Source organism: Peromyscus leucopus, chromosome 14 (genome assembly GCF_004664715.2).
Source record: "Peromyscus leucopus breed LL Stock chromosome 14, UCI_PerLeu_2.1, whole genome shotgun sequence".
Lineage (NCBI taxonomy): Eukaryota > Metazoa > Chordata > Mammalia > Rodentia > Cricetidae > Peromyscus > Peromyscus leucopus.
Window position 1 is genome coordinate 55256719 of NC_051075.1, and position 26237 is coordinate 55282955.

The window sequence follows — 26237 nt, forward strand, 5'->3', positions numbered from 1 at the left end:
GAGAGGGCACCAAGACTGCAACAGTTTTATTAGGAGTGCAGGCATGTCAGGGAAATCCAGTTCAGGGAGGCACAGGGCAGAACCTAACACTGCTGAGGTCTCCAGCAGGCCAAGTGGGGAACAAAACCTCTGTTGAGATAGCCGGGTGAAGTTCTGCCACATTAGCTCAGGTGAGACTTGTGGCTGCTTCTGGTGAAGTGACGTCTGCATAAAAGACGAGTGCTCCAGCACCGGTGGATCCGAATCCCATGTAAGACTGCATCCAAGACCGAAGGAGGGGACAGGGGAAGCAGATGACACACCACCCGGACAGTGTGAGGGGAGAGCGGGACCCTAAGTTATGAACAAAAGGACAGCGGATGGACACTGGCTGAAGATACCACGTCTAGGAAGCGTCTGTCATAAGATGGGTGGCCCTGTGCTTGAGAATTTGAGTCTGGTTTCCAGCAGGTCCTGAGCAATACTCGTATTCCTTCCTGAGGCTCCTGAAGAGTCCATTTAGTTCTGACTTCCTTTAGAGCAGAAATGCCGATGTCTCACACAGGTCCTGGGTCAGAATGGCTGAGAGGGAGTGTCTTGACCGCCCTGTGACACTGTAGCTCTTGGTTCAGATGTCCTTCTGGGGCAGTCACTTCTCTGACCAAGACATCTTAGCCAGGATGGGCTGGCTCCCGCCTCTCCACAGCACCGGGTGCAGAGCGTCTTTGCTGTGAGTCAAAGCCTTAGGTACTGGCCTTTAGATAACATCCCTGGGACAGACCAGCCTCAAGTTCATGGGCTCAGATGCTGGTCTCTGTCCCCAAAGCGGCAGGCCCTGCCTGCAAGTGAATGCTGGGACTCCCCCAAGGAGAGAGCGCTCTATCTTCACAGGCAGAGAAGTAGGAAGTGAGGCAGGTTTCCGGACAGCCAGCGACCCTCAGTTCTTCCACCGAATTTGCTGGGGAAAAGCAGACAAGGTGCGATCAGTTTTCACTCACCACTACAATGAAGGAGGGGAGTGAGAATAAGGGGCTGCTGAGTTTGGTTGTTTGGGACAGGGTGTGTCTATGTAGCCCAGTCTAGCCTGGAACTCAGTGTATAGCCCAGGCTAACCTCAAACTCCTGATCTCCCTGCCTTAGCCTCCCAAGGGTCAGGATTGCAGATGCACCAGTAAAGGTTATTTTTAACTCTCTGTGTGTGCATGTGTGTTAAAGACAGAGGTCAAGCTTGGGTATCATTCCTCAGATGCTACCCACCTTGTTTTTTTGAGACAGGATCTCTTACTAGCCTGGAACTTATCAGTTAGGCTAGGCTAGCTGACCAGTGAGCCCCAGGGAAGCTCACTCTACCTCCCTAGTGCTGGGATTACAAGCACATGCCATCATGCCCAGCCTTTAGGTGGGTGCTGGGCACTGAACTCAGATCCTTGTGTATGCAAGGCAAGTACTTTATTGATTAAATGATCTACCTAGCCCCAAGAAGATTTTTCCTTTTAGTATGTGGAAGTTCATTTATTCAGAGATAGATTAAATACCTGTTCTGTATTTTACAGACTGCTGGTTTAGAGCATTAACCTGGCTCTGGCCTCTTGACTGCAGAGATTTACTAGTGACCAAGCAGAGGTGTCAAAATTCCTAATACTAAGTTCTATGTTAACGAAAAGCTCAGTGATTTCATCCCGTGAGAGATAACCAGCTGGACTTCCCAAATAACTAATTCCATCTCATTCCCTTCTTATTTCCAACAGGCAGGTCACAACCATGTCCTAGAGGAAACATACAGCCTGGACATGGAGTCCATATCATGTGCTCTGTAGTTCCTAGGTGCTAGGTCTAAACAATAACCAGCAATCACAGCTAAGCTTCATGCTGAGGTCGTCAGGTTATTCTTCTATCATTTCATATCTCAAGAGTGACTTCTGCTGTTCAAAACGGTGTCTCTGCTCCTTCACTGCACAGGTGAGTCTTGTATCCACGTGGCTTGGCTAAGTGCCCTGCCTGGTCCTGGGAGCCTACACTTGACGCTATTTTCTGAACGGTCTCCTGGGCTCACCAGAGGGTAAGTGGGGCTGCTCACCGAACTGCTGAGGACAGCATCAATCTTCTCTTCCTCAACAGATCCTTTATCCACTTTGCTCCTGTAGGCAAGCAACTGCTGGCGGTCCCTCAGGTCGCGGCAGGTCTGTGCACCAAAACACAATCAACTCCCTACTCAGCCTCTCTATGAGGGGCTCACTCCTTCTGCCACTGTCCTTTGCCCCTGGGCTCTGCGGTAAAGCACCCACAGAACCCCTCACTGGAGAGAAGGCCTGCTGTGGGACGGTCTGTATGTCTGTATTGCTCTGATTGGTCAATAAATAAAACACTGATTGGCCAGTGGCCAGGCAGGAAGTAGGTGGGACAAGGAGAGAGGAGAATTCTGGGAAGCGGAAGGCTGAGGTGGAGAGACACTGCAGCCACCACCATGATCAGCAGCATGTGAAGACGCTGGTAAGCCACCAGCCATGTGGCAAGGTATAGATTTATGAAAATTGGATTAATTTAAGCTATAAGAACAATTAGCAAGAAGCCTGCCACGGCCATACAGTTTGTAAGCAATATAAGTCTCTGTGTTTACTTGGTTGGGTCTGAGCGGCTGTGGGACTGGCGGGTGACAGAGATTTGTCCTGACTGTGGGCAAGGCAGGAAAACTCTAGCTACAAAGGCCACAGACCTTACACAGCTCAATTCAGTTCTAATGACTCCAAATTCGACCTAAAAGTTGACAGAACTCAGTTGGAAGACTGTGAAAACAATACAAGTGTGTTGGTCTCCAAACTGATTCTTGCCAGACTATTTTGTCCATTCAGTCAAAACGGCTGGGAGCATTTCGGGATCTGGGGCAAATGTTGTATCCCCGACTCTCCACCCAGACCTAACTCAGGGTTCTCTCCTTGGGGACTCACATCAATAACAACATCATGGCACTTGAGCTTAGTGGCTAAGTTCAGCTTTGTGTCCACATCTTCCACCAGATTGACATAGTCCTGCAGTATCTGTGGGAGAAAGTGCTCTGATTAATGATGAGAACACAGGGCTCCCGAGGCAGAAAAAACAAGTTCTAAAGAAGGAAGAATTCACTACCCCATGTCTGCGACTGCCATTACAAAGCATAGTTCCGAAGTGGGAAATGAGGTGATGCTTGGCAGCATGTCCCTGCTGCCTCAGGAGGAAAGGGAAGAGCAGTCCAGATACACAGACCACTAGTCAGCGCTCTAGAGCTGGTTCCGGCATGCCTCATGTCCCTTGACGTCCTTGCCTACAAGCAATGCTCCTGAATCCTGGAACAGTGCACAGTTCTCCATATCGCTAAACACAGTAGCCGCCCCTCAAAGGTCTCAGAGTACTTGTAAAGGAAGGCTCCCAGCTGCCCTTTTCTATCTCAAGGCCCAGCACAGCCACAGTGCTACCATTAAGGAAATGGGAACAGCTCAGGTCCCCACCACTAGCTCTTTTTCAGAGCCATTACCTGGACGGGGGCACTGTTCTTGTGCAAAATTTCCACGACTCGATGGAAGCCAATGGGTGCTCTCTTCTTGGTGTAACCCAACCAGTTCTGAAAGGCAGGAAAGCAGTGGGTGGGTCAGACATCACTGTGTTTCATGATCAGAAAAGCAGGTGGAGAGAAGGGGTGAGGAAGGAGACAGTGACAGACAGATTTTTCAGAAAAGCCAAGGACTGCCGAGGGAGGAGCTCTGAAGGGATGAGAGATGACTAATACACACAGCATGAGTTTGTCAGTACGGAGATTCTACCTCTCCATCTTCACACGCGCATGGAACTGTCCGTCTGTAAACTGCAGGAAGGTCTGGGAAGGACTCACAACAGTCCCTCCCCAGTGAGGCGGGAGCAGGCAGACAAGAGAAAGCCAACCTCTTCTTGTCTGCTGGGAAACGAGAGCAGGCCTCTGCACACTACCCACCTGCTGAGCACAGTCCCAGCCTCCTGACTCATCACACTTCTGTCTATAGTGCTGGCTTTTTCCATTAGCACGTCTTGCTTTAGCAGTTAACATAACTAATTGATAAGTAAGAAGAAAAGCTAGAAAATTCTCAAGGCTAGAATGAAAAATTATTTATATTTAAATTTTAAGCCAATTTGTATGGAACCACAAAAGATCTCAGATAACCAAACCAATCCTGAGAAAGGAAAACTACACACGTGCACAAAATAAGTATAATTTAAAAATATTAATGTCACCATTCCTATATGAATTGCAGCATTATCCCCAATAGCACAAAATATGAAAAAGGTGCCTATCATTAAAAAAATAGATAATGAAACTGTATTGTGTATATATATGTGTGTGTGTGCGCGTTGTGCGTATATATACATATACATATATATACACACACACATACAGTGGAATGGCCTCCACTCTTAAGAAGATCCTGCTATTTATGATAGCATGAACTAACCTAGAGGTTATTATGCTAAGGGAAGTAAACCAGACACAGGAAGAAGCTACATAATCTTATTTATATAAAATCTTAAAAAAAAAAAAACCCAAATCTCCAATACACAGAAACAGAAAACAGTGGTTTGCAGGGGAAAGAACATCAGGAGTGGGCTAAAGGGTATGGTAACGAAGATAGATAAATCCTCAGTTCCAAGCTACAGCGGGAAGCCTGTAGCTAACTAGAGGATATCTTAAACTAGAAATCTGCCATAACTGCATTTTAGGGGATTATTAACACACACACACACACACACACACACACAGAGTGATGATGTAGGATAGATGTTATTAGCTTGGACTATAGTAATCACTCCATTATATTAAATCAAAATACTATACTGTACACTTTATAATACACAATAATCCACTGTTTAAGTATATATATATATATAAATTAACAGAGACTACAGTCACATCCAAGGATTGAATACAATCACTGGATCCTAATAACGCCGAAGTACAAAAACTAAAAACAGTGGCTGCAGAGATGGCTCAGAGATTAAGAGTACTTGATGCTCTTGTAGGAGCCTTGGGTTCAATTCCCAGCACCTACCTGGTGGCTCATAACTATCCATAGCTCCATTCACATGGTACATTCATACACATAAATTAAAAAAAAACCAAAAAACTAAAAACAGTAACGAGATAATTTAAAAGTGATGTATATATGGCAGATATTTATGATAATATAATTATATTAATATCAAATTTCTTGAGATGTGATACTTATGAGATAAAAGCTTGAATATTGGAGGCAAAAGTGTTATACATACAGTTTACTTTCAAATGGTTAAAAAAAAATGCATATAAAAAAAGTAGCCGGGCCGGGCGGTGGTGGCGCACGCCTTTAATCCCAGCACTCGGGAGGCAGAGCCAGGCGGATCTCTGTGAGTTCGAGGCCAGCCTGGGCTACCAAGTGAGCTCCAGGAAAGGCGCAAAGCTACGCAGAGAAACCCTGTCTCGAAAAACCAAAAAAAAAAAAAAAAAAGTAGCCGGGCAGCGGGCGCACGCCTTTAATCCCAGCACTTGGGAGGCAGAGCCAGGTGGATCTCTGTGAGTTCGAGGCTAGCCTGGGCTACCAAGTGAGTTCCAGGAAAGGCTCCAAAACTACACAGAGAAACCCTGTCTCGAAAAACCACAAAAAAAAAAAAAAAAAAAAAAACTAAATAATACAACAAAATGTTAATCAGCAGGGAGAAACAGTGGCTACTAGACTCTTCTTGCAAATTTTCTTTACACTTAAAATTTCAGAACACAGAGGCTGGAAGAGGACTCGTCAGCATCTGGAATTTGAGAGGCCCATGAAGGCATTCTCGCTCCAAAGGCCTCGGACGCACAAGCGTCAGGACACCCACCTTTGTGGTGAAGAGGGCATCAACATCATTCCAGGCTCGAAGCTTGGCACGAGCAGCCAAGGCTGTTAGCACATACTGTTTATCTGGGATCTGAAGAGCAGAAACCAGGAAAGCGTAAGAGGGAATACCAATGCATCCGTTAAATGCTTTGACATGCTAGAAAAATGTCTCTGTTTGCTGCTATTGATCCTGTCCTTTAAAGTTAACGGACCGCTCGGGTCATCAAACACCCCTATCTTCCCAGGCCACACCGCCGTACACGGCAGCATTAGAGTTCTCTTTCACTGACACAAACTCCTAGCCCTGGACACACACAGGGTTACCACGTCACATGCACTCCATCCAACACCCTGACGCTACTTTACAAAAGAGTCATGGCAAGGCTACCTTGAATGTCTTCTTCAGGTTGATGGGACTGCTGAAGGTCCCCTAGGATGACAGGGGAAAAGAAACTTCAATGACAGCACCCAATGCCCCCATTTTCTTTTCTATTATTCTACTATTTATTGTAAACCATTTAAACCCAGAAATCAGTTTATGAGAAAGTCTCCCTCGGGTCTAACAGAAAGGCACACAACCTACTTCATCGGGAAGAAGATTAGTGAGCACAGTGCTTTTTCCATTTTCCTGCTAATCCAAGTAAGAGAGAAGCATATTTGTTTTTATTTTTATTTTATTTTTATTTTTTGGTTTTTCAAGACAGCGTTTCTCTGTGTAGTTTTACGCCTTTCCTGGAACTCACTTGGTAGCCCAGGCTGGCCTCGAACTCACAGAGATCCGCCTGCCTCTGCTTCCCGAGTGCTGGGATTGAAGGCGTGTGCCACTACCACCCGGCCGAGAGAAGCATACTTGTGAAGGTTAAGTCAAGTCCAAACTTTTAAAATAGAAAAGGGGCTGGAGAGATGACTCGGTGGTCAAGAGCACCGGCTGCTCCTGCAGAGGACCTGGCTTCAATTCCCAGCATCCACATGGTAGCTCACAATCATCTGTAATTCCAGTCCCAGGGAATCAGATATCCTGTTTGGCCTCCATGGGTACCAGGCATGCATGAAGGTAAAATAAACCACCCATGCACATAAAGTTATTTTTTTCAAATAGAGAGCAATCCATAGCCCTATGACACTGTTCTCTATGCCACTGTTAAGGGAGCCAGAGACACCCGGTGCTCTGCTAGCATGCCGACCACACATGGCCACACAAACCCTCATAAACCTTTGTCCTTCAGCTCACTCTTGTGAGGGCCTGAGAAGTTTCTGGGTGAGTTCTGAAAACCACACGAGTCCTCTGACAATACCTCACAACCCTGGATTTGAACAATGCTCCTGCTTATCCGCCTGTACCTCGGACTCCGTGTAGTGATAGAAGCAGGCGTAGAAGAGCGTCGTCACCAGTGGCATGTTGAGAATGGAAGCCTTACGGGGGTGCTTCCGGAAGATCTCAGTCTGCCCCGCAGACTCTAGATGTCGATCGTTCACCTGTGATGGAGTAAGCCAAGTGATGGGGAGAGGCAGGGAAAAAACAAACCTGTACTACTACAGCAGTTGTTTCCCACCCTAGGAATGAAGCAAAAGAGAAAAACATAGAAATCGCTTAGGATATCCCAGGGAGGACTAAAATCCATAAACGGATCATAGATTTTAAGTTTAATTAAGAGATCTCAACAGCTCAGCTTGGTGCTGCATGCCTGTGATCCTGGCTCTTGGGGGGCGGGGGGAAGCAAGAAGATCAGCAGTTCTAGGCCAGCCTGGGCTCTATGAGATCCTGTCTCAAAAACAAAAAGAAAGAAAAGAAACAAAGTAAGAAAGGAAGGAAGGAAGGAAGGGAGGGAAGGGAAGGGGGGGAGAATAAATGGAGGCAGTAGATATGACACAAGCAATTTGGAATAAAAATGAAACAGGAAATATCCCCAGGCTAGCAGCAGGCAAGTGGGAAAGGATGCTTAAGAACCGTCAAGGAAAACTCAGAGATGAAATAAAAGGTTGTGACAGAAAATGGCATGTGCAGAGCAAAGGAGTGGCCTGGATGCTGAATGCGGGAAGCAGAGAGAGACAAGGAGTCTGACCTCAATGATGATCTGGCGTTCCAGGAGCGTGTAGTGGTCCTGTATGTGCGCAGAGTCTTCTGCTGAAAATGGCAAACTGGTAAAGGGCACAGGGTTAGTACCACTTTCTGCGTGAAAAGCAAAACAAACCCAATGAAACAACTGCTCACTAAAACCTTCTGAGGCTCCCGGTTTTAACAAGTCTGATCTCAATGCACCTTACAGCATCCTCTGAGACAGAAGAGCGGAAAACAGAGTAGACTGGCCTGGATGCTGCATGTGAGGATTGCCAGCTGGAGCTGGGGATAGAGCATGGCTGGAGCAGTACTTGCCCAGCACGCATGGAGCCCCAGGTTCAGTCCCCAGCACTGCACAGACCGGGTGAGGCGGTATATGTCCGTTATCCCAGCTTTCTCAAGGTAGAAACATGAGAATCAGAAAATCAAGGCCATACTTGGCTACAGAGGGAATTCAAGGCCAGCCTGGGCTACATGATATTCTTTTTGTTGTTGTTATTTGTTTTTCGAGACAGGGTTTCTCTGTGTAGTTTTGGTGCCTGTCCTGGCTCTCACTCTGTAGCCCAGGCTGGCCTCGAACTCACAGAGATCCACCTGCCTCTGTCTCCCGAGTGCTGGGATTAAAGGCGTGCGCCACCACCGCCACCACCTGGCCACTACATGATACTCTTTTTCAAGAGAGAGAGAGAGAGAGAGAGAGAGATTGTAATTTTGAAAACTCAAAAGGGATCTCCCGAAAGTTCACAAACGCACAGCTGCAAGTGCTTATTTGGGGAGTTGGATATTTGCTGAGTGGGTCACAAAGCTAGTGAGCCCTCAACTGCTTGTCATCAACATGCCCACAAACCCTGTGCCTTGCCTTGCTGAACTCTACTTAACCTGTTAACTATTTCTAGAGCAGAGTATTAAAAAGCAAATTAAGCCGGGCAGTGGTGGCGCACGCCTTTAATCCCAGCACTCGGGAGGCAGAGGCAGGCGGATCTTTGTGAGTTCGAGGCCAGCCTGGGCTACCAAGTGAGTTCCAGGAAAGGCGCAAAGCTACACAGAGAAACCCTGTCTCGAAAAACCAAAAAAAAAAAAAAAAAAAAAAAAAAAAAAAAAAAAGCAAATTAAATTATCTAGCATAGTGGTAGGTTGGCTAATATCCAAAGACTGTACCAATCTACAGAAATGTCAAGGACTCCATCTTCAGATCTGTCTTTAGCAGATATGGTGGCACACGTTTGTAATTCCAGCACTTGTGAGGTCAATCTAGGAGGTTCAGGAGTTCAAGGTCATTCTTGATTACATAGCAAGTTCAAAGCCAGTCTGGGGTACATGACAGTGAAAGGCACCTTTAAACCCTCAGTTCAGAAATCCATCCTTTAGGTCAGCAGCTCTCAACCTCCTAATGCTGTGACCCTGTGACCCTGTGATACAGTTCCTCGTGTTGTGGTGACCCCCAACAAAGAATTATTTCTACTCCTGTTGCTATTCATAACTGTGATTTTGTAACTGTTATGAATCGTAATGTAAATACCCGATATGGGACCCCAAAGGGGTTATGACCCACAGATTGAGAACCACTGCTTTAGACAATGCTGCCTGTTCCTCTAATCACAGCAAATCTTTAGAAAGAATTCTGAAATTAGTTACTGACCCAGGAAAGTGTGAGCCACGCTATCTGTCTGGTAACATTAAAATTAGGGGTTTCATAGACAAGCAAATTCTTTTTTGTTGTTGTTTTGTTTTTTGAGACAGAATTTCTCTATGTAGCCTTAATTGACCTGGAGCTCTCTATGTAGACCAGGTTGGCCTTGAATTCAGAGATCCACCTGCCTCTGCCTCCCAAGTGCTGGCATTAAAGGTATGCACCACCACTGCCCAGCTGACAAGCAATTCTAAATGTGACCCTGGAAATCCTTCTGTGAGGTATGGCTGAAACCACCGTGAATACTGGACCTTGAGGAGCAGGGGCTACTAGAGACTATGCAGCTGTATGGAAAGATACTGAGACGTACACTGCAGCTTAACCTAAGGAAGCACTTTCCTATAGCAAAGGCAAGGCAACAATAAAACCAGTCACTTCCCAGAGCAGAGAGCATTCCATCAGAAGAACAGTAACATCTGGACTTCCCAGAGCAGTGAGCATCCCATCAGAAGAACAGTAACATCTGGACTTCACAGAGCAGGGAGCATCCCATCAGAAGAACAGTAACATCTGGGGCTTCCCAGGGCAGGGAGCATCCCATCAGAAGAACAGTAACATCTGGGGCTTCCCAGGACAGGGAGCATCCCATCAGAAGAACAGTAACATCTGGACTTCCCAGAGCAGGGAGCATCCCATCAGAAGAACAGTAACATCTGGGCTTTGTTTGTTACAAGGAGGATTTGTGTTTGGATGAAAACTCACACTACAGCAGCAGTCCTGACTGTGGGCTTCAAAACCCGTAACAGGAAAAATGCACAAGGTCCATAAAAAGTCACTTTTTAACTTGATTACACCAAGTCATTAAGAAAAACACCACCAATTTTATTGCTAAAAGGAGGGATACGTGAGAAACCTAGTCCCAGAACAAAAGAGTCTTTCCAGTCCAGTGCATTCAGCTTTAGGGAAAGAGTCTACCCCAGGTTAACTCTACCAGTGACAACTCGGCTGGAGACTAGTATTTGGGAGCCACCGAGGGGACGACCTTCCAATAGTGCCATGTGACTCACTGTTAGCCTTTCCCTTCCCACTCCATCTTTTCTTCTCCTGACTACATCTACATAAGACTGCTTTCCCCCACACTTACCCAATGCAAGTCTTAAGAAATTCTTTTCGTTTTTCAGGGTCCTGAATGTTTAAATGCTCTCGATAATGGGTTAGCTACAAAAAACCAGAGAAGAATTTTAAGCTATTATGTCTCCTAAGAAGAGAGGGAGCTTGGACAGCATCCAGAGGTATAGCACTTGTCCAAGCACACATATGAGCACAAAAAGAGACACACACACACACACACACACACACACACACACACACACACACGCACGCACACACGCACGCCTGCCACAGAGAGAGAGAGTGCTAAGTGAATGTGTGAATGTGTGTGTGTGTGTGTGTGTGTGTGTGTGTGTGTGTGTGTGCGCCTGTGTTTATATATGTGTAGGAGCCAGAGGCCAGTATCTGGTTCTTTCTCTATTCCTCTCCACATTATCTCTTTATAGATGTATTCTAAGTATGTACACACATGCTTGAGGAGCCAGAAGACATAAGAACCCCTGGAGCTGGAGTTACAATGGTTATGAGCTGCCTGACAAGTGCTGGGAACAGAATTCCAGTCCTCTGCAAGAGCAATACACACTCTTAACTTCTGAGCCATCTCTTCAGTGCGTCCACCTGATCCTGAGCCAGGGTCTCTCACTGCTCCTGAAGACAGACTACCAGGCCAGCAAGCCTCTGGGATCCTCTTGTCTCCACTGCCTCAGCACTGGGCCTATGGATGCATACCCACTGCACCCAGTTTTTACAAGTCCTGGGGATCCAAACAAGGGTCTCATGCTTGCATATCAAGCACTTTATCCCCTGATAAATCAGATCTCCCCATCTTCCCAGCTTGAAGCTCTAGAAACCCAAATTCTTTATTCTCAGAGAGTTCTCCTGGACTGTAGATGATTATGTGTATGTTGGGGAATATGGTGGGCTGTGTCATTTCCTGGATACCTGTCTTCTAGATCTAATCTACAAAGAACAGGAAACAATTCAATTGGCAGGAGAGCTTGGCGGCTAGGCTGGGTTTTGGCTTAGATGCCTGGTAAGCAGACTCCCGACAGAAACAACACCACACTTACCGCCAGCTCTTCTGTTCTATCTAGGAACCTGGGAAAGCAGAAGGAAGCAGGAGAGTTAATGGACTGAGGAGCGGCATTTCCGACAAGCTCTAGACACATCTTCACAGTGTACAAAAGGATTATTCCACAGCAATAATTCACAGTTCCACTCATCGTCTCTACATAATGAGGTACCCTAATCTTACAATTCTTCCACTTCCATCCCTTCAAAACATTTGGTGACTTAGGGATCTACTTTTCTCTATGTCCTAACTAAATGAAACACACAGGGCAGGGCACTAAGAGCTTAAACAGACTGCCCTGGCCCATGTTTCTTTACTCAAAATCAAAACACTGTTTTCTGTCAAAACAATCTTGAGAACAGACATTCCACACAATTCTTTATTTCGTTCACATATAGAGTCTAATGTAGTTGGTCTGTTTCCTCCTTATTCTGAATAGACCATAGCTGACAACACCGACTTGATACAGAAGTGATGCTGGACAAGACTTCCTTGACTGGAAAGGGAAGCCAGAGACAGCAAACAGCCTGCCTCTGTGAGCACGTCCTCTTTTTAAAGTCCTTCTGGCCTAACCGGGTACACTGCTTTCCCACATCAGTCTTTGGGACAGCTCATCACTGTTCTGGCCACAGGGTAAGTGAATGACTCTGGGCCACAAAACCTAAGGAAAGGATAAAACATGCTTACAGTTTCATCTAAGAACAAGAACTCATCCCCACCGCGGGGAACGAGAGAAGGAAAGACGGCAGAAGGCCGCCACCACCAGACAGCCCACCTCTCACCTAGCCCCCTAAAGCTGCTGTGAGACTCCCATGGGGATCCGGACTGGGAAATTACAGCCCCTTCTTTTCTACGGTGCTCCTCACTGGCATCACGTGAACAAGAGGAGGGGACCTTTAATCCGGTGTTTTATAAGAAAATGCTTAGCAAACACTCATACAACAGATTAATGCTAGCCTACCCACTCAGTCTTCATTACCCAGTGTGGCAGACATCACCACCTCCATTTTACAAGGAGAAAAGCGCACTCTCAGAAGTCTAGTGACTTGCTCAAGATAACAGGCACACCTAAGAGCACACATGCAGTCCAGGCATGTTTGACTGTGGGGCCTGATTCCTAACACCCCTGCCACACTGCCAGCCTGAATGATGATGTAATACCCAACACACCTCAAGACCTTGTTTTCTAGGTGTTTCTGGAACAGAACACAGTCTTCAATTTCTGTGCACACCCCAGCTCCGAGTGCTCTGAAAATGCACCTAATACACCTCATAGACCAGAGGCCCAGCTCTTACCTGAAGAGATCCAAAAGCAGCTTTTGGTCCCCTATTTCTTTAAGGAAATGAATGAGATGTCTCAGGGCGACCTGGCGTACCTCCAGCTCTCGGAAGAGGATCTCTGCATGTAGGAAGAAGGTGGGTGAGGAGAGAAGGAAAGCTACCTGGCACTCGAGTCCGAGACTGGCTTCTCCACTCACGCATCCACAGCATCTCCTGAAAGCCCAGCAACAGCTAACGGTGGTTTCTTCTGATCTCAACGCACCATCACCAACAGCCTCTGTGCTCTAGAGCTGTGGTCCTCACCCTTCCTAATGCTGCACCCTTTAATACAGTTCCTCATGTGGTCACCCCCAACAATAAAATCACTTCGTTGCTACTTCATAACTGTAATTTTGCTACTGTTATGAATCATAATGTAAGTATCTGATATGCAGGATATCTGATATGGTTGAGAACCACTGCTCTAGAGCAACACATAGCCACTCAGGCAGCCTTTGAGTTCTCAATAATACTAACAGCGGGTACTTCCCACTTCTTCAAGCACACAGCCCAAGTGTTCCCAACAGAGAGAAGTGGCTAATACTGCCCCCACCCTAAAGGCTGCCCTCAGAGGTACGATGCTCTTAAGTCTCAGGCCACCCTAGCTCTGAACCAGACTTGATCCTGGTGAATTCTGATATAGAAGCCATGGGTGTTGCTGAGTGGAGACTTCCTTCAAACCATGCTCACCTTTGCTTAGGGTCCTCTTCAGGAAGATCAGAACCTAGAGGAAAGGAGACAAAGACTGTGCATTCTTTCATACCCAAAGGCTGCCCTGACTACTTCATGTGTAGGAATGAGGCCAGCAACTTGTGAGGAATCATTGCTGTGGAATAAACCTTTTGTACACTGTGAAGATGTATCACTGTTAATAAAGATCTGATTGACCAATAGCTAGGCAGGAAGAGGTTAAGGCAGGAGAGCCAAACTGAGAGGACTCTGGGAAGAAGGGAGGAGCCACAGGGTCGCCAGCCAAATGCAGAAGCAGGAGAGGAACACACCATACTGAAAAAAGGTACTGCCATGTGGTAGGGTATAGATAAGAAATATAGGCTAATTTAAGATGTAAGAGCTAGTTAGTATCAAGCCTAAGCTATTGGCAGATCATTTATAATTAATAATAAGTCTCTGTGGTTATTTAGGAGCTGGCTGGAAGGCTAGAGCTGACTGGCAGGACAGAGAAAGTCCACCAACCAATCATTGCAGGCAGAGCATGCCCTCTCTGTGGGACAGCAGGAAAGAACAGACATTTGGAACTAAGCCGTGTCCTAGGTGTCCACATGCCCATGCCCACTGTGTCCACATTGGCTGAGAGATACTCCACTTCTTGTCTGTTGAGAAACTACTCTCACACAGTTCCGCTGCCATAATACCTTGCATAAGATAGAGCAGGCAGCCTTCTGTTTTCCAGGAACAGTTAACAGTTCCGCATGGAACGCATGTCCCACCGGCTGAGTCGGGAGCACAGCTCTTGAGAACGCTATGCCTCAGAGAGAAAGCCAGGCTCTTGACATGCGACCCACTGTTAAGCCAGTTTTGACTGAATTTTCAGGAGCTACTGAACAACTGCTCACACTTACTGCAGTGATGACGTTTCCATCATGCATGCTGACAGCTTCCTCTAGGAGCTGCAGCTTGTCCTGTAGGGAGCGGAATCGTTCTAGTGAGCAGACCTGCAGAGTAAGAACACAGAGAGTCCGTAAGGGAGACGCTGCCCCCATTCCTTTGTCACTGGCAGTGAGAGAAGGCTGACAGTGACGGGAAGCACCCAGAGGGAACCTCTATAGTCACACGCTGGTCTCTGTGCTGGGAGCCCGCAGGTCCCACCACACCCTACCTAATGCAATGTGATGCCCTACAGGACACCAAAGTCTTCCAGTCTTGGCCAAGCCAACAGATGATCACTTGCTTTTCCTTCACGTGCAATTTTCATACAATAAAACTCACCCTAGGCGAGTGTATAGCTCAGCTTTGAAAGTGCCTACAACAGACATAGAACACTTCTATCACCCTTAAACAGCACCCCGTCCATGCTGACATCAATGCCCTCCTGTTCCTAGCCCACCAAAACACTCATCTGCTCTCAGCCACTGTAGCTTGGTCTTCCCTAGAATGTCACACAAGAAAGACTGTCACTACATAGTCAACCGATTTTCAAAAAAACATACTTCCAAATTTCAATAAGAAAAAGTCTTTTCAACAGTGCGAAGAAAGATTGGTATCTATATTAAAAAAGAAAAAAACATTAACCTCAACACTTATCCCACACCATGTACAAAAATTAACTCTCACTGTCTTTCTCATGGGAAAAGAGCAAGTTTGGGAGAGGGCCTCCACTGTGCACCCAGGCTGGCTCAAGCTCGCCATGCGTCCCAGGGTGGCTTTACCCTTGCCATTTTCCTGCCTCAGCCACCCAAGTGCCAGGACTACAGGTGTGCCCTACCACACATGCCTGTATCATCCACAACGGCTTCCCCCCATGCTGGCAAAGCAACTCGAAAGCCCAGAGAGTCAAAGACTCTGCAGCTGGCTGCTAACCTTAGTGGATTTGCTTTGCTCCTGAAAACCACTCCACTTCAGAAATGGGAACTGGAGAGGTAGTCACGAAATCCGTCCTGTGGAACATGCTCCCCACCCTGCCAAAGACTCCTCGAGAATTTTCTGTGCAGTAGCCTTACCTTGCCCCGGCGGAGGCGTCGCACTGTGTCACTGGGGCTCCAGTCGTTGCTGTAATCCTGGAAATGAGCAACACATGAGCCATACGTTATGGGCTCTGAAAGACTAGTGTACCAGCTCTATGCCTCAAATTCAATCTTTGACCTATGGGAGAAAGACTATGGGGAAGAATTGATCAAAAACATAAAACTGGAATGGTCCTGTTCTGAGTCTGGTCTTGGTCTGAGTTTCTACAGCAAGAGTGACACAGGCAGGGACAGGTGGCCTGAAGAGGGACACAGGCAGGGACAGGTGGCCTGAAGAGGGACACAGGCAGGGACAGGTGGCCTGAAGAGGGACACAGGCAGGGACAGGTGGCCTGAAGAGGGACACACCAATAGCGAAGCCCAGGACCCTCCGCCTGCTGCCTCACGGTTCCACACTCTATAGGCAACCAGTCACATCTGACACCCCAATATTCAGTGTCATTAGCCAAGAGAAGGGGAGACATTCGACAATAGCCCCCTTTTGGTCTTAGAATATAGTTTCTTCCCTTTGAATCATTTTCCTTGTTTAGTATGCTTTGTGGGAGTCTGACCTCCACCATCCCAGACTACAGTGACAGTCACTTAGTTTCATGGCAAACTCCCAAAAGGCAGCAGCAAAGGCAAGGAAGCATGCTAGGCCTGTGTCAGAAAAAGACAGACTTCGAGTGGAAGGTCTACCCTTTCCCAGCTGTGGGAACCCAGCTAAGGACTACTGTTACGAGACCGGTTTCTCATCTCTAAACGGAGGCTGAAATCCATTCATGTGCCAATGCATATACAACAGCAGTTCAACAGATTAAGGTGGAACTGAAAGTTTCCTGTTGTCTGGTAGTGTGTGTGTGTGTGTGTGTGTGTGTGTGTGTTACACAATCATGCACACGTATGTGGAGGCTAAAGGAGGATACCCTGCTCTATCAGCTCTCCACTTGTTCTCTTGAGACAGGGTCTCTCTCTCTCTCACTGAGCCCAGCAATCTTCCTGTCCGTGCCCCCGCAGCACCAAGACTAGAGGAACATTCATCACGCCTGGCTCGCCTGGCAACACATTTCCCAGAAGGCATCCCTGTCATTCTGTGACACATGACTGTAACAGCTGCTCAGAGTTGGGAAAATTAAGCAAGGTACTTTATACTGCCTAAGTGTCACACTATCTGATGACTGCCTGGGCTACAGGGGGAGATCAGATTTCAGAAAAGCAAAATCAAGGCTGGTGGCATGATTTTGCAGGGAGAGGCACTTGTTGCCAAACCTAATGACCCAGGGAGACAACCAACTCCCTTAAGTTGTCCTCTGACATCTGCACCTGGTGTGTGGCCAACACGTGCACATGCACGCATGCGCGCGCACACACACACATGCACACGAGCACACACATGCACACGAGTACACACACGCACACGCACACGCACACACACCATAAATAAATGTAGTTTTAAAATCAAGTAAGCAGTAGAGGGGAAAGGAAGAAAAATTCTGTAACTCACCCTGTACTCCCCTTTAGGCCTCCCCAGCTCTGGAGCATAACTTTTGGCAGGTGTGTCTGACAGAGCTGAAAAGGAACCAGAAGCCAGGTTAGAAGGCACTGGATGTACAGCCTCTTTCTTTCTTTCTTTCCTCCTTCCTTCCTTCCTTCCTTCCATCTTTCCTCCCTCCCCCCCCCTCTTTCCTTTGTTTTCTTTCAAGACAGGACTTCTCTGTGTAATCCGGCTGGCCTCAGAACTCACAGAGATCCGCCTGCCTCTGCCTCCTGAGCACTGGGATTAAAGGTGTGCATCACCGCCCAGCTATGCAGCCTGTTTCTCATCATTCTTTTCTTTCCTGCTTTCTTACTACATGCTGCGTTTGTGTGTGTGTGTGTGTGTGTGTGTGCATAAGCACATATGCGGTGTGTGTATGCCATACCAGGAGTGTGGAGGTCAAGGACAACTCTGAGATCAGGGATCGAACTCAGGTCATCCAGCTGTCTAGTGGCCTGGATGAGAATGGCCCCCATAGGATCATAGATTTGAATGCTTAGTCACCAGGGAGTGGCACTATTTGAAAGGATTAGAAGGATTAAGAGGTTTGGCCTTGTTGGAGGAGGTGTGTCACTGGGGGAAGGCTTTGAGGTTTTAGAAGCCCATGCCAAGCCCAGAGTCTCTCTCTGCCTATGGATGAGGATGTAGTTCTTAGATACTGCTCCAGCGCAATGCATGCTGCCATGTTTCCTGCCATGATGATAATGGGCTATCCTCTGAAACTGTAAGCAAGCCCAAGTAAACGCTTTCCTCTTACAATAGTTGCCTTATCATGGTGTCTTTTCACAGCAAGAGAACAGTGAATAAGACACCAGCCTCTATGTAAGTTCCTCTGCCCACTGTGCTGCCTACCCAACGAAACCTCTCCAAAACAAAACAGGCGGCGGCGGCGGCGGCGGCGGCGGCGGCGGCGGCGGCGCACGCCTTTAATCCCAGCACTTGGGAGGCAGAGGCAGGTGGATCTCTGTGAGTTCAAAGCCAGCCTGGTCTACAGAATGAGTTCCAGGAAAGGCACCAAAGCTACACAGAGAAACCCTGTCTCAAAAAACCAAAACAACACAACCGTTTGTCTCCTGGGGACCTCCACAGCCAAAAGTAGAACATGAACAGCTCTCTTTCCTGACTGTAGCCCTAGCAGTCAACCCCGGCAATGGAGCCTATGTGACCCCTACCTCCTCCCTTGGCACTAGAGGAAAGTTAATCCACTCATCCAGGCTGTACCTTAAATCAGCAATCAAGGAAAGGGGCTGATGCTTACCATCAGAAAGGGACTGGAAACTCCCAAGTCTCGTTCTGCCTGAGGGAAAGAATACAGCAGGAAGATGTCAATGGTTCAGGTCAGACCACCTGAACCTGGCTGAAGACACAGGGCACATAGAACCTTACTACCCAATATGGAGAAACAGCTTTTAAAAAGCTTTTATTCAGGCTGGAGAGATGGCTCAGAGTTAAGAGCACTGGCTGCCCTTCCAGAGGACCAGGATTTGATTCCCAGCACCCACACATGGTGGCTCACAACCATGTGTAACTCCAGTTTGAAGGATCCAACACCTTCTTCTGGCCTCTGTGGGCACCAGGTATGCAAATGGTGTACAGACATACATGCAGGCAAAACACTCATAGATATTAAAAAAACAAAATAAAATAAATAAAGTCTTTTTCAACTTCAGAAATCTCATGTCCTAGTAAAACAAGGGTCAGAGAGAAATATTTTAAGTATGGTAAAATATACATACATAACATAAAATTTACTTTTTTTTTTTTTTTTTGGTTTTATAAAATGTAAAAATACAGAACACTTCATGAATTTGTGTGTCATCCTCGCGCAGGGGCCATGCTAATCTTCTCTATGTCGTTCCAATTTAGTGTATGTGCTAGTGAAGCGGGCACAAAGTTTGCCACTTTCCTGATCTAAGTGTAGAATTCAGTGGCATGACGCACATCCACGCTGTCCTACAATGACTACCACCATCCAGCTCCAGAACTTTCACCATCCCTGAGACTCTCTGCCTGGAAGCAGTAACTCTCCACTCCCTCCAGCCCAGCCCTGAGGAAACTGTCTCTCAACATGAGTAGGGTAATACAGTATTTGTTCTTTTGGAGTTTACTGCACCCTGTAACTCCCTAGGGTTCATTCCTATTATAACATATATCTTTCATTCTCATTTAAGTTAACAGTCCATTGCATCTGTATTCCATGTTGTGCTTATCCTTTTAGCCCAAAATGGACATACACAGTATTTAGATCTTTTTGGCTATTGGGAATGCTTCTTCAAATATTAGCATACAAACATCTGCTCAAGTGCCTGTATTCAATTCTTTTATTAATTACCTAGAAGTGATACTGGTTCACACGCTAATCCTTTGTTGAACTTTTTTAGAAACTGCCACACTAACTTCCACAGTGGCTGCTGCACAATTATACATTCCCACCAGGGACACACAAAGATTCCCTAGAGGATGGCATAAAAGGCAAGGAGGAATACTGATCTAGGCAGATTTCTTCGGTACCTGACACAGGGCTGTCAATCTCATTCATGTTTACAAACCCAGGCTAATACCTGGGAATTTCTCATTCCTCCCATTCCTAGTACTAAACTGCCTGCTCAAATGAGAATTCCACAGTCAATGAAAACATCAGCCCGAGGCTTTTCCTGATGAAGGCAAAGGACATCCCTGTCCCTTACCCACCACTCTTTACCTTTAAAGAAGCTGCTCAGGGAGTAGGTAGAAGTAGGTTTGGGGAGTTGTGTGTAGAAGCTGTTCCGGCCCTTTAGCTGTTCCCGTCCTTCAGGGGTTGACCCGCTGTTCCCAGCAGTCTCTTTGATGGACCATGAGATACCTGCAGGATGGTAAGAGCTAAGTAAGCCTCATCCAGATCAGTCCTCGATGCCCAACACTCAACAAACGTAAGCTTGTTCAAGAGGCCCTGGCCAGCAGGAGGCCTGCAAAGATTATAATCAGTAGGCTAATCTTTAGCGCAATTGAGAAAGGGAGGAGCAAACGGAGGGAGATCCAAACGGCCTTTGATACACGGAGAGATGCTCTGCCTCTCTTGTTTCTTGAACAATCATTAAAGCTTGTTTAACAGTAGCTAATTTAACAGATCAGGTGTGTGTTAGGTTGTTTTTTTTCCTAGTTCACTCTTTTTTTGTTGTTGTTGCCCTGACTGTCCTGGAACTTGCTTTGTAGACCAGGCTGCCCTCCTGAAGATATTCATTTACCTCTACCTCTCAAGTGCTAGGATCCAAGGCATGCACCACCATGCCCAGCCAATTCCTTTTTCTTTCTTTCTTTTTTTTTTTTTTAAAGTTTTTCAAGACAGGGTTTCGCTGTGTAGTTTTGGTGCCTGTCCTGGATCTCACTCTGTAGACCAGGCTGGCCTTGAATTTACAAAAATCCACCTGCCTCTGCCTCCCGAGTGCTGGGATTAAAGGCATGTGCCACCACCGCCTGGCTATGCCAATTCCTTTCTTTCTTTCTTTTTTTTTTTTAATCACACTATACTACCTAAACAGAGTCTATGTATACCAATACAGAGTGTATGAAGAAATTAAGTGGTATTATATAATTAAAACTTGTTGGCTAAGGACAGCTCATTTATTTAAGTTAACAGCTACCAAATATGACCACATATGGCCTGGGAATCTGCAATGTTGACAAGCACCCCATGAGTCTGAAACAGCCATCCAAGCATTCACTCCGGGACAGCAGACCCAGAAAGCCGCGGAGGCACTACTGTTGTGTTACTCCATGTGGATCTGCCTGCTGCTAACTTCCAGGCTGCACCATTTGAGAAGAGCAGGGCTATTTCGGACCGGCACTGAGGAGACAGAGCGGTCCAGCCTTCATTACTGATAAGAACCCCTCGTAGGGCTCCTTCAGCTTACTTCCCACAGGTTCTCCAGTCCAGCTGACTCGCTCCAGGTCATCGTCATCGTCGTCATCCACGAAGTCTCGAAGGCTATTCACTGCCCGTTTGGATTCTTTTAACTGTAGAGGGACATAAAGCAGAGTAGTCTGGCACTTCTCACTTCCCTCCTGTCCACTGAAAACCAAGAAGGCTAAGCAGCTGGGACTCAGTGACTGCCAAGAACCATCTGTAGGTACTGTACCTTAGGTCCAAACCCCACCTAGACACCATTGCAGTCGGTGGGAGACTCAAAGTCACTTTCGAATTCTAATCATATTCTGTAACTTGTCTGCAAATCTGCGTGAACATTACTCACTTCTCCAAAAATGACTATTCCCAAACAGGTCATTTTTCAAAAACAAGTTATCAAGGAGCAGTGGTGTGTGCCTCTGGTTCCAACTTCCAGGAAGACAAAAGCAGGAAGATGGCTTGAGCCCAAGAATTCTCCATCAGTCAAAGAAACACACAAGATCCCGTCACCAAAACTAACAATGATAGAAACTGGGTGTGCTGGTACATGCCAGCACTCATAATCCCAGCACTCATGAGATGGAGGCAGCTATAATAAAAGAAACAAAAAATTTAGTTAAAAAAAAAAAAAAAACTGGGCACGGTGGATTCAGCAGCACACCTTTAACCCCAGCACTCGAGGGACAAAGGCTGGCAGATCTCTGTGAGTGAGGCCAGCCAGGGTTATATGGTGGGACCCTGTGAAAGAAAGATGGAGTAAAAAAGAGGAGAGAAAATGAAAAGAAACAGGAACCTATAAGATGGCTCAAAAGTAAGGACATTTGCCACCAAGCCTGATGATCTGAGTTCAATTCTCAGGACCCACATGGCAGAAGGAAAGAACTGACTCCTACACGCTGTCCTCTGGCCTCCACACGCAAACAGTGGCTCATGTGCTCCCTCACACATGAGTACATGTAATAAAAATTCTTTAGAAATGAGAAAGGAGCCGGCTGATGGTGGCAGCGCACACCTTTAGTCCCAGCACTCGGGAGGCAGAGGCAGGTGGATCTCTGTGAGTTCAAGGCCAGCCTGGTCTACAGAGTGAGTTCCAGGACAGCCAGCACTGTTACACAGAGAAACTCTGTCTCAAAACGAACCAAAAAGAAAAGAAGTGAAAAAGGAGACAGAGGCAGGAAGATCAGAAGTTCAAGGTCTTCACCAACTATATCACTTGAATTGTGATTTTAAGGTAATAGTAAGAAGGATAAAGTTAGCTTTTATAATCTTTCTGGCTCTTTTTTTTAAAGGCTTCTCTTCATGAAGGCTGTCATAGTTTGTATCTGTTTCTAATTTTAATTTAGTGTGTGTGCACGCATGTATCATGTGTATGTATAGGTGTGCCCATTCCACTTCACAAGAAAGACAGGTGGTGCTGCCTAGTTTTATGTCAACACAAGTTAGAGGCACTTGGGAAAAGGGACCCTCAATTGAGAAAATGACCCCACTAGACTCATCTGTGGGCAGTGCCACTCCTGGGCTGGAGGTCCTGGGTGCTACAAGAGAGCAGGATGAGCAAGCCAGTCAGCAGACCTCCTCTGCTCCAGCTCCTGCCTCCAGCTCCTGCCCTGCCTGCCCTCGGCGACAGTGTGACCAGAGAGTTCTAAGTTGAAATAAGCCACTTCCACCCCAAGTTCCTTTTGGTCATCATATTTGTCACAGCAACAGAAACCTAACCAAGCAAGACAACTGTAAGGAGTCGGTTCTGGAGACTAAACTCAGGTCGCCATCCTTCCGGCAAGCACCTTTACCAGCTGAGCCATTTCACGGGCCACTGTATAGTTTGGATTTTGAAGGTCCCCCAAAGGCCTCTATGTTAAAAGTTTGGACTTCAGTACAGCCCTATGAGAAGGCAGTAGAGCCTGAGAAGTGGAGCCCAGTAGAAGATCCTTGGGTCATTGAAGAGTGTTCTCAAAGGGGATTATGGGACCCCATGCTGTCCTTTTTCTGGCTATGAGGTAAGCAGTTTTGTTCTATCATGTGACTGCACCACAATGTGCTGCCTATCCCAGGTCCAAAGCACAGAGCAACCAATCATAATCTAGAACTCTAAAAACTGAGCCAGAATAAGGCTTTTCTCTGGATCAGTTGGTTATCTTGGGCCTTTCATGTAAGGGTAGAAAGCTGACTAACACACAGGCTTTTCTGAAGATTATGAGCCATAACATTGTGAGCCTACTGAAGATGAGAAGAAATTTCCGAGAGGCATTCAAGAGTAAACCTATGATTCTTAGCACTGTGGACACCTACCTGTGAGAGCTCATCATCTTCATCATCAAAAGTGAAAGCTTTGAACTTGGAGCTGTTCCAATATTCCTCCTCATCACCCTTTGTCCGGTTCATCTGGCGGGAAAGGAAGACAGGTACGGGTCCCTTTTGGAGCTCTCTAAAAAGTGTTACACTACTAACTGCTCCCAGAAATAACGGATGTAGGAAAGAATGGTAAAGTACCTGCCATAGAAGTTAGGCTCATCAGATCTCGTTAGAAACTCCAGTTAGACACAAACATTCATTCCTAGAACCGCTATTGTGTTCAAATACTCTCAGGTGTTGTAAGAACTATAAAAAGTGCAAGACAGAGTCTTCCTCCTGAAGGATCACGTTAGAGCGAGGGTACCCAAACCAGTGGGATGTTGTAAGAGAGGCAAATGCTCTAAGACTCGTCATAAGTTTGCCGAACATACAAAGATCAGCCAAAGCTCACCCCAAACAGAAAAAGTGACTTCATGTACTAACCTGAGACACTCTTCTAAGCTCTGGGAACACTACAGTTGACCACAGCCAACAAATGTCCCTTTCTCCCCGTATGCTCTTTAAGTAACGACCATAAACGAAGGGAAAACAACTAAAAGAATCAGAATTATCTTGCCTGTATCATCAACTCACGATTATTTTATTAATCACTTGGCCAATTATGGGGTCAATTTCATGACCAAGGAAAGAAAATATATAAGATTAGCCAAGAGATTCCAAATTCTTCTCATAACTGTTCTAACTGCTCTAGGTATTGTTCTGCAAAAACAAGTTTTTCCGAACTAACCTGGATAAGAGTGAAAACTGTGGTTTAACCTAATAACTAAGTGTGGCTCCAGGGTCTCAGAGTCAAAAGGTAAATGATTTCTAAGCCTTGGAGAGATGCTATCTTGCCTGACTCGCTTATAGTGAAAAATAAATAGTATTCAGAAAAACCTAACAAAATGCCTAGCAGAACATAAACACTTAACTTTACACCCTTTTAGGCACTCAACACCTTACTGACATGTAAATATAATGCATATATTATATATTATTTACAATGCTTATAAGGCATATCAGGTAGCCTGCCTAACAAGAATGAGGACTAAATTAGAAAATACATGCAAAGTGCTCATTGCCTGGCAGAAAGCTAATGTGTCCATCATTAGCTTTTTTACTTAATCTTAAATGGTATCTTAGATAAAACTAGAGAATTTTTTTGATGTTTGCTTTTCAAGACATGGTGACATGGCTTCTCTGTGTAGGCCTAGCTGTCCTAGAACTTGCTCGCTATGTAGACCAAGCTGGCCTCGAACTCAGACATCTGCCTGCCTCTGGCTTCCTAGTAGTGGGATTAAAGGTGTATGCCATCACTGACTGCCCAGCTAAAACTAGAGAAATTCATTTATTTTTTTTGCACTGGTGGGAATTGAACTTTGGGCCTCACACATTTTAGTCAAGCACTCTACCACAGAGCTAAATTCCCAGCCTCCAAAAAGGGGGTAAAAAACATTTAAAAAGCAATCCTAAAAATTAAAAGAAATTCTAAACCAGGTCATAAATATTGAAGGTGTGTATAGAACAAATACATGTCTCTATAATGTGTACAATTTCATAAATAACTCTGTCATTCACTTGGCCCCCTGGGAGATTCCCACCGACCAGGCCTAAACACTCTGAGTCCAAACTACAATCCAGGTTTTTCTGGCCCCTACGCTATTTCTACACTGGCTTTCACGACCCTTCTACCTTTTTTTCCCCCACTTTTGGGAAAAGTACGGCTGATCTTTACAGTATACGAATAAGCACAGAATGTGCCTAACAAAACAAATATTCCACGAGAAAATTTCTAGAACCTTTAACCAGACTATGGCAATGCATACCCTGTATCAATTTGTACTTCCAGCGGCAAAAGAGACTATGATTTACTTGGCAAGCAACGTGATCACATTTAATAACTCTAAGAAGGCATAAAGCAATCCCGTACAATGTTCAGAGTGACGGAAAAAGGGTGTTTGAACGTGGTTTAAAACGTTTCCGAGGTTTGATCTTATCATCCATCACCCTGTACTTGAGAGCCCACAAGGGTAGAGCGACAGATAAGAAAGGTAAACAGAAACATGACACAGGGAAAACAGGACCCGTTAAAAAAACAAAAACAAAACCCCACCACCAAGGCGCTCCTTGTCTCGGGGCACTGTAGAAACCCGCTACTAGAAGCGAGGCTAGGTTCTTAAGGCACTGTTCCTAGGCTACAAGAAGAACGTCCAGGAAGTCACACCTTCACGGCCAACAGCAGAGCCTGGAGAGACCTTGGGAGAGGACATGCTCGTTCAGAACCAGATGCTGCGTTCTCAACTAGCTGCTGCCGATTGCTCACTGGAAACTCCAGCTCCGAGCATGCTGACTCCCAAGAACGGTCCTGCCCAGAAGAATCAGCTCGGGAGTGAGAACGCAGGGATGCCTCAAAGACAGGGAAGGAATAAGGATGCGGAAAGGGTGGGTTCAACTAGACACGCGGCCCAGACAGGGGCTTGGGACACCCTCACCTCTTCCACACCGAGCCCTCCCGCTCAGGACAGCGCCAGGCTCAGCCACCGGACCAGCCTTTCTAAACAGGCTGTGCGGCATAGAGAAGGGGCCGAAGGGGACAGTCGCGAGAGGGGCTGAAGAAGGTGAAAGGAAGAGCCGCAAAGCATCCTGGAAGTTGCAGTTCCTTGGCCGCTGTCATCTTTGCGCTCTCCCGATGGGCCGCGGGGCTTCTGGACTACCATTCCCAGAAACGCTTGCGCACCGTGCCAGGTCATTTCCTTTACTTTCAGCGTGACCTTCCGCAGTTA

At 46.4% G+C, this 26237-nt stretch overlaps 1 protein-coding gene and 1 non-coding gene across 4 annotated transcripts; both read right to left on the reverse strand.

Annotated features, from left to right (window-relative positions):
- Positions 1 to 26160, reverse strand: Vipas39 (VPS33B interacting protein, apical-basolateral polarity regulator, spe-39 homolog). Of its 3 annotated transcripts, XM_037210751.1 has the most exons (21): positions 25947 to 26160; positions 25679 to 25819; positions 23413 to 23505; positions 21131 to 21233; positions 19942 to 20082; positions 18499 to 18537; positions 17208 to 17272; positions 15701 to 15757; positions 14603 to 14695; positions 13713 to 13746; positions 12999 to 13101; positions 11701 to 11728; positions 10665 to 10738; positions 7895 to 7970; positions 7173 to 7307; positions 6220 to 6261; positions 5833 to 5922; positions 3488 to 3574; positions 2925 to 3014; positions 2057 to 2161; positions 1 to 937 (listed from the first exon to the last, which is right to left on the reverse strand). In XM_037210751.1, exons 3-21 carry the CDS (start codon positions 23503 to 23505, stop codon positions 917 to 919), a joined length of 1476 nt encoding a protein of 491 aa, XP_037066646.1. In that variant the 5' UTR covers positions 25679 to 25819; positions 25947 to 26160; the 3' UTR covers positions 1 to 916. The 3 variants fall into 3 exon arrangements, with proteins under 3 accessions (XP_037066646.1, XP_028731885.1, XP_037066647.1); XM_028876052.2 differs by lacking the exon at positions 25679 to 25819 and having other exon boundaries at positions 25947 to 26159; XM_037210752.1 differs by lacking the exons at positions 25679 to 25819; positions 25947 to 26160 and adding an exon at positions 23614 to 24421.
- On the reverse strand, positions 19025 to 19130 carry LOC114699115. The gene has a single exon (XR_003735471.1). It is a non-coding gene; the product is annotated as a U6 spliceosomal RNA (small nuclear RNA).
- Positions 26161 to 26237: the final 77 nt, after the last annotated feature.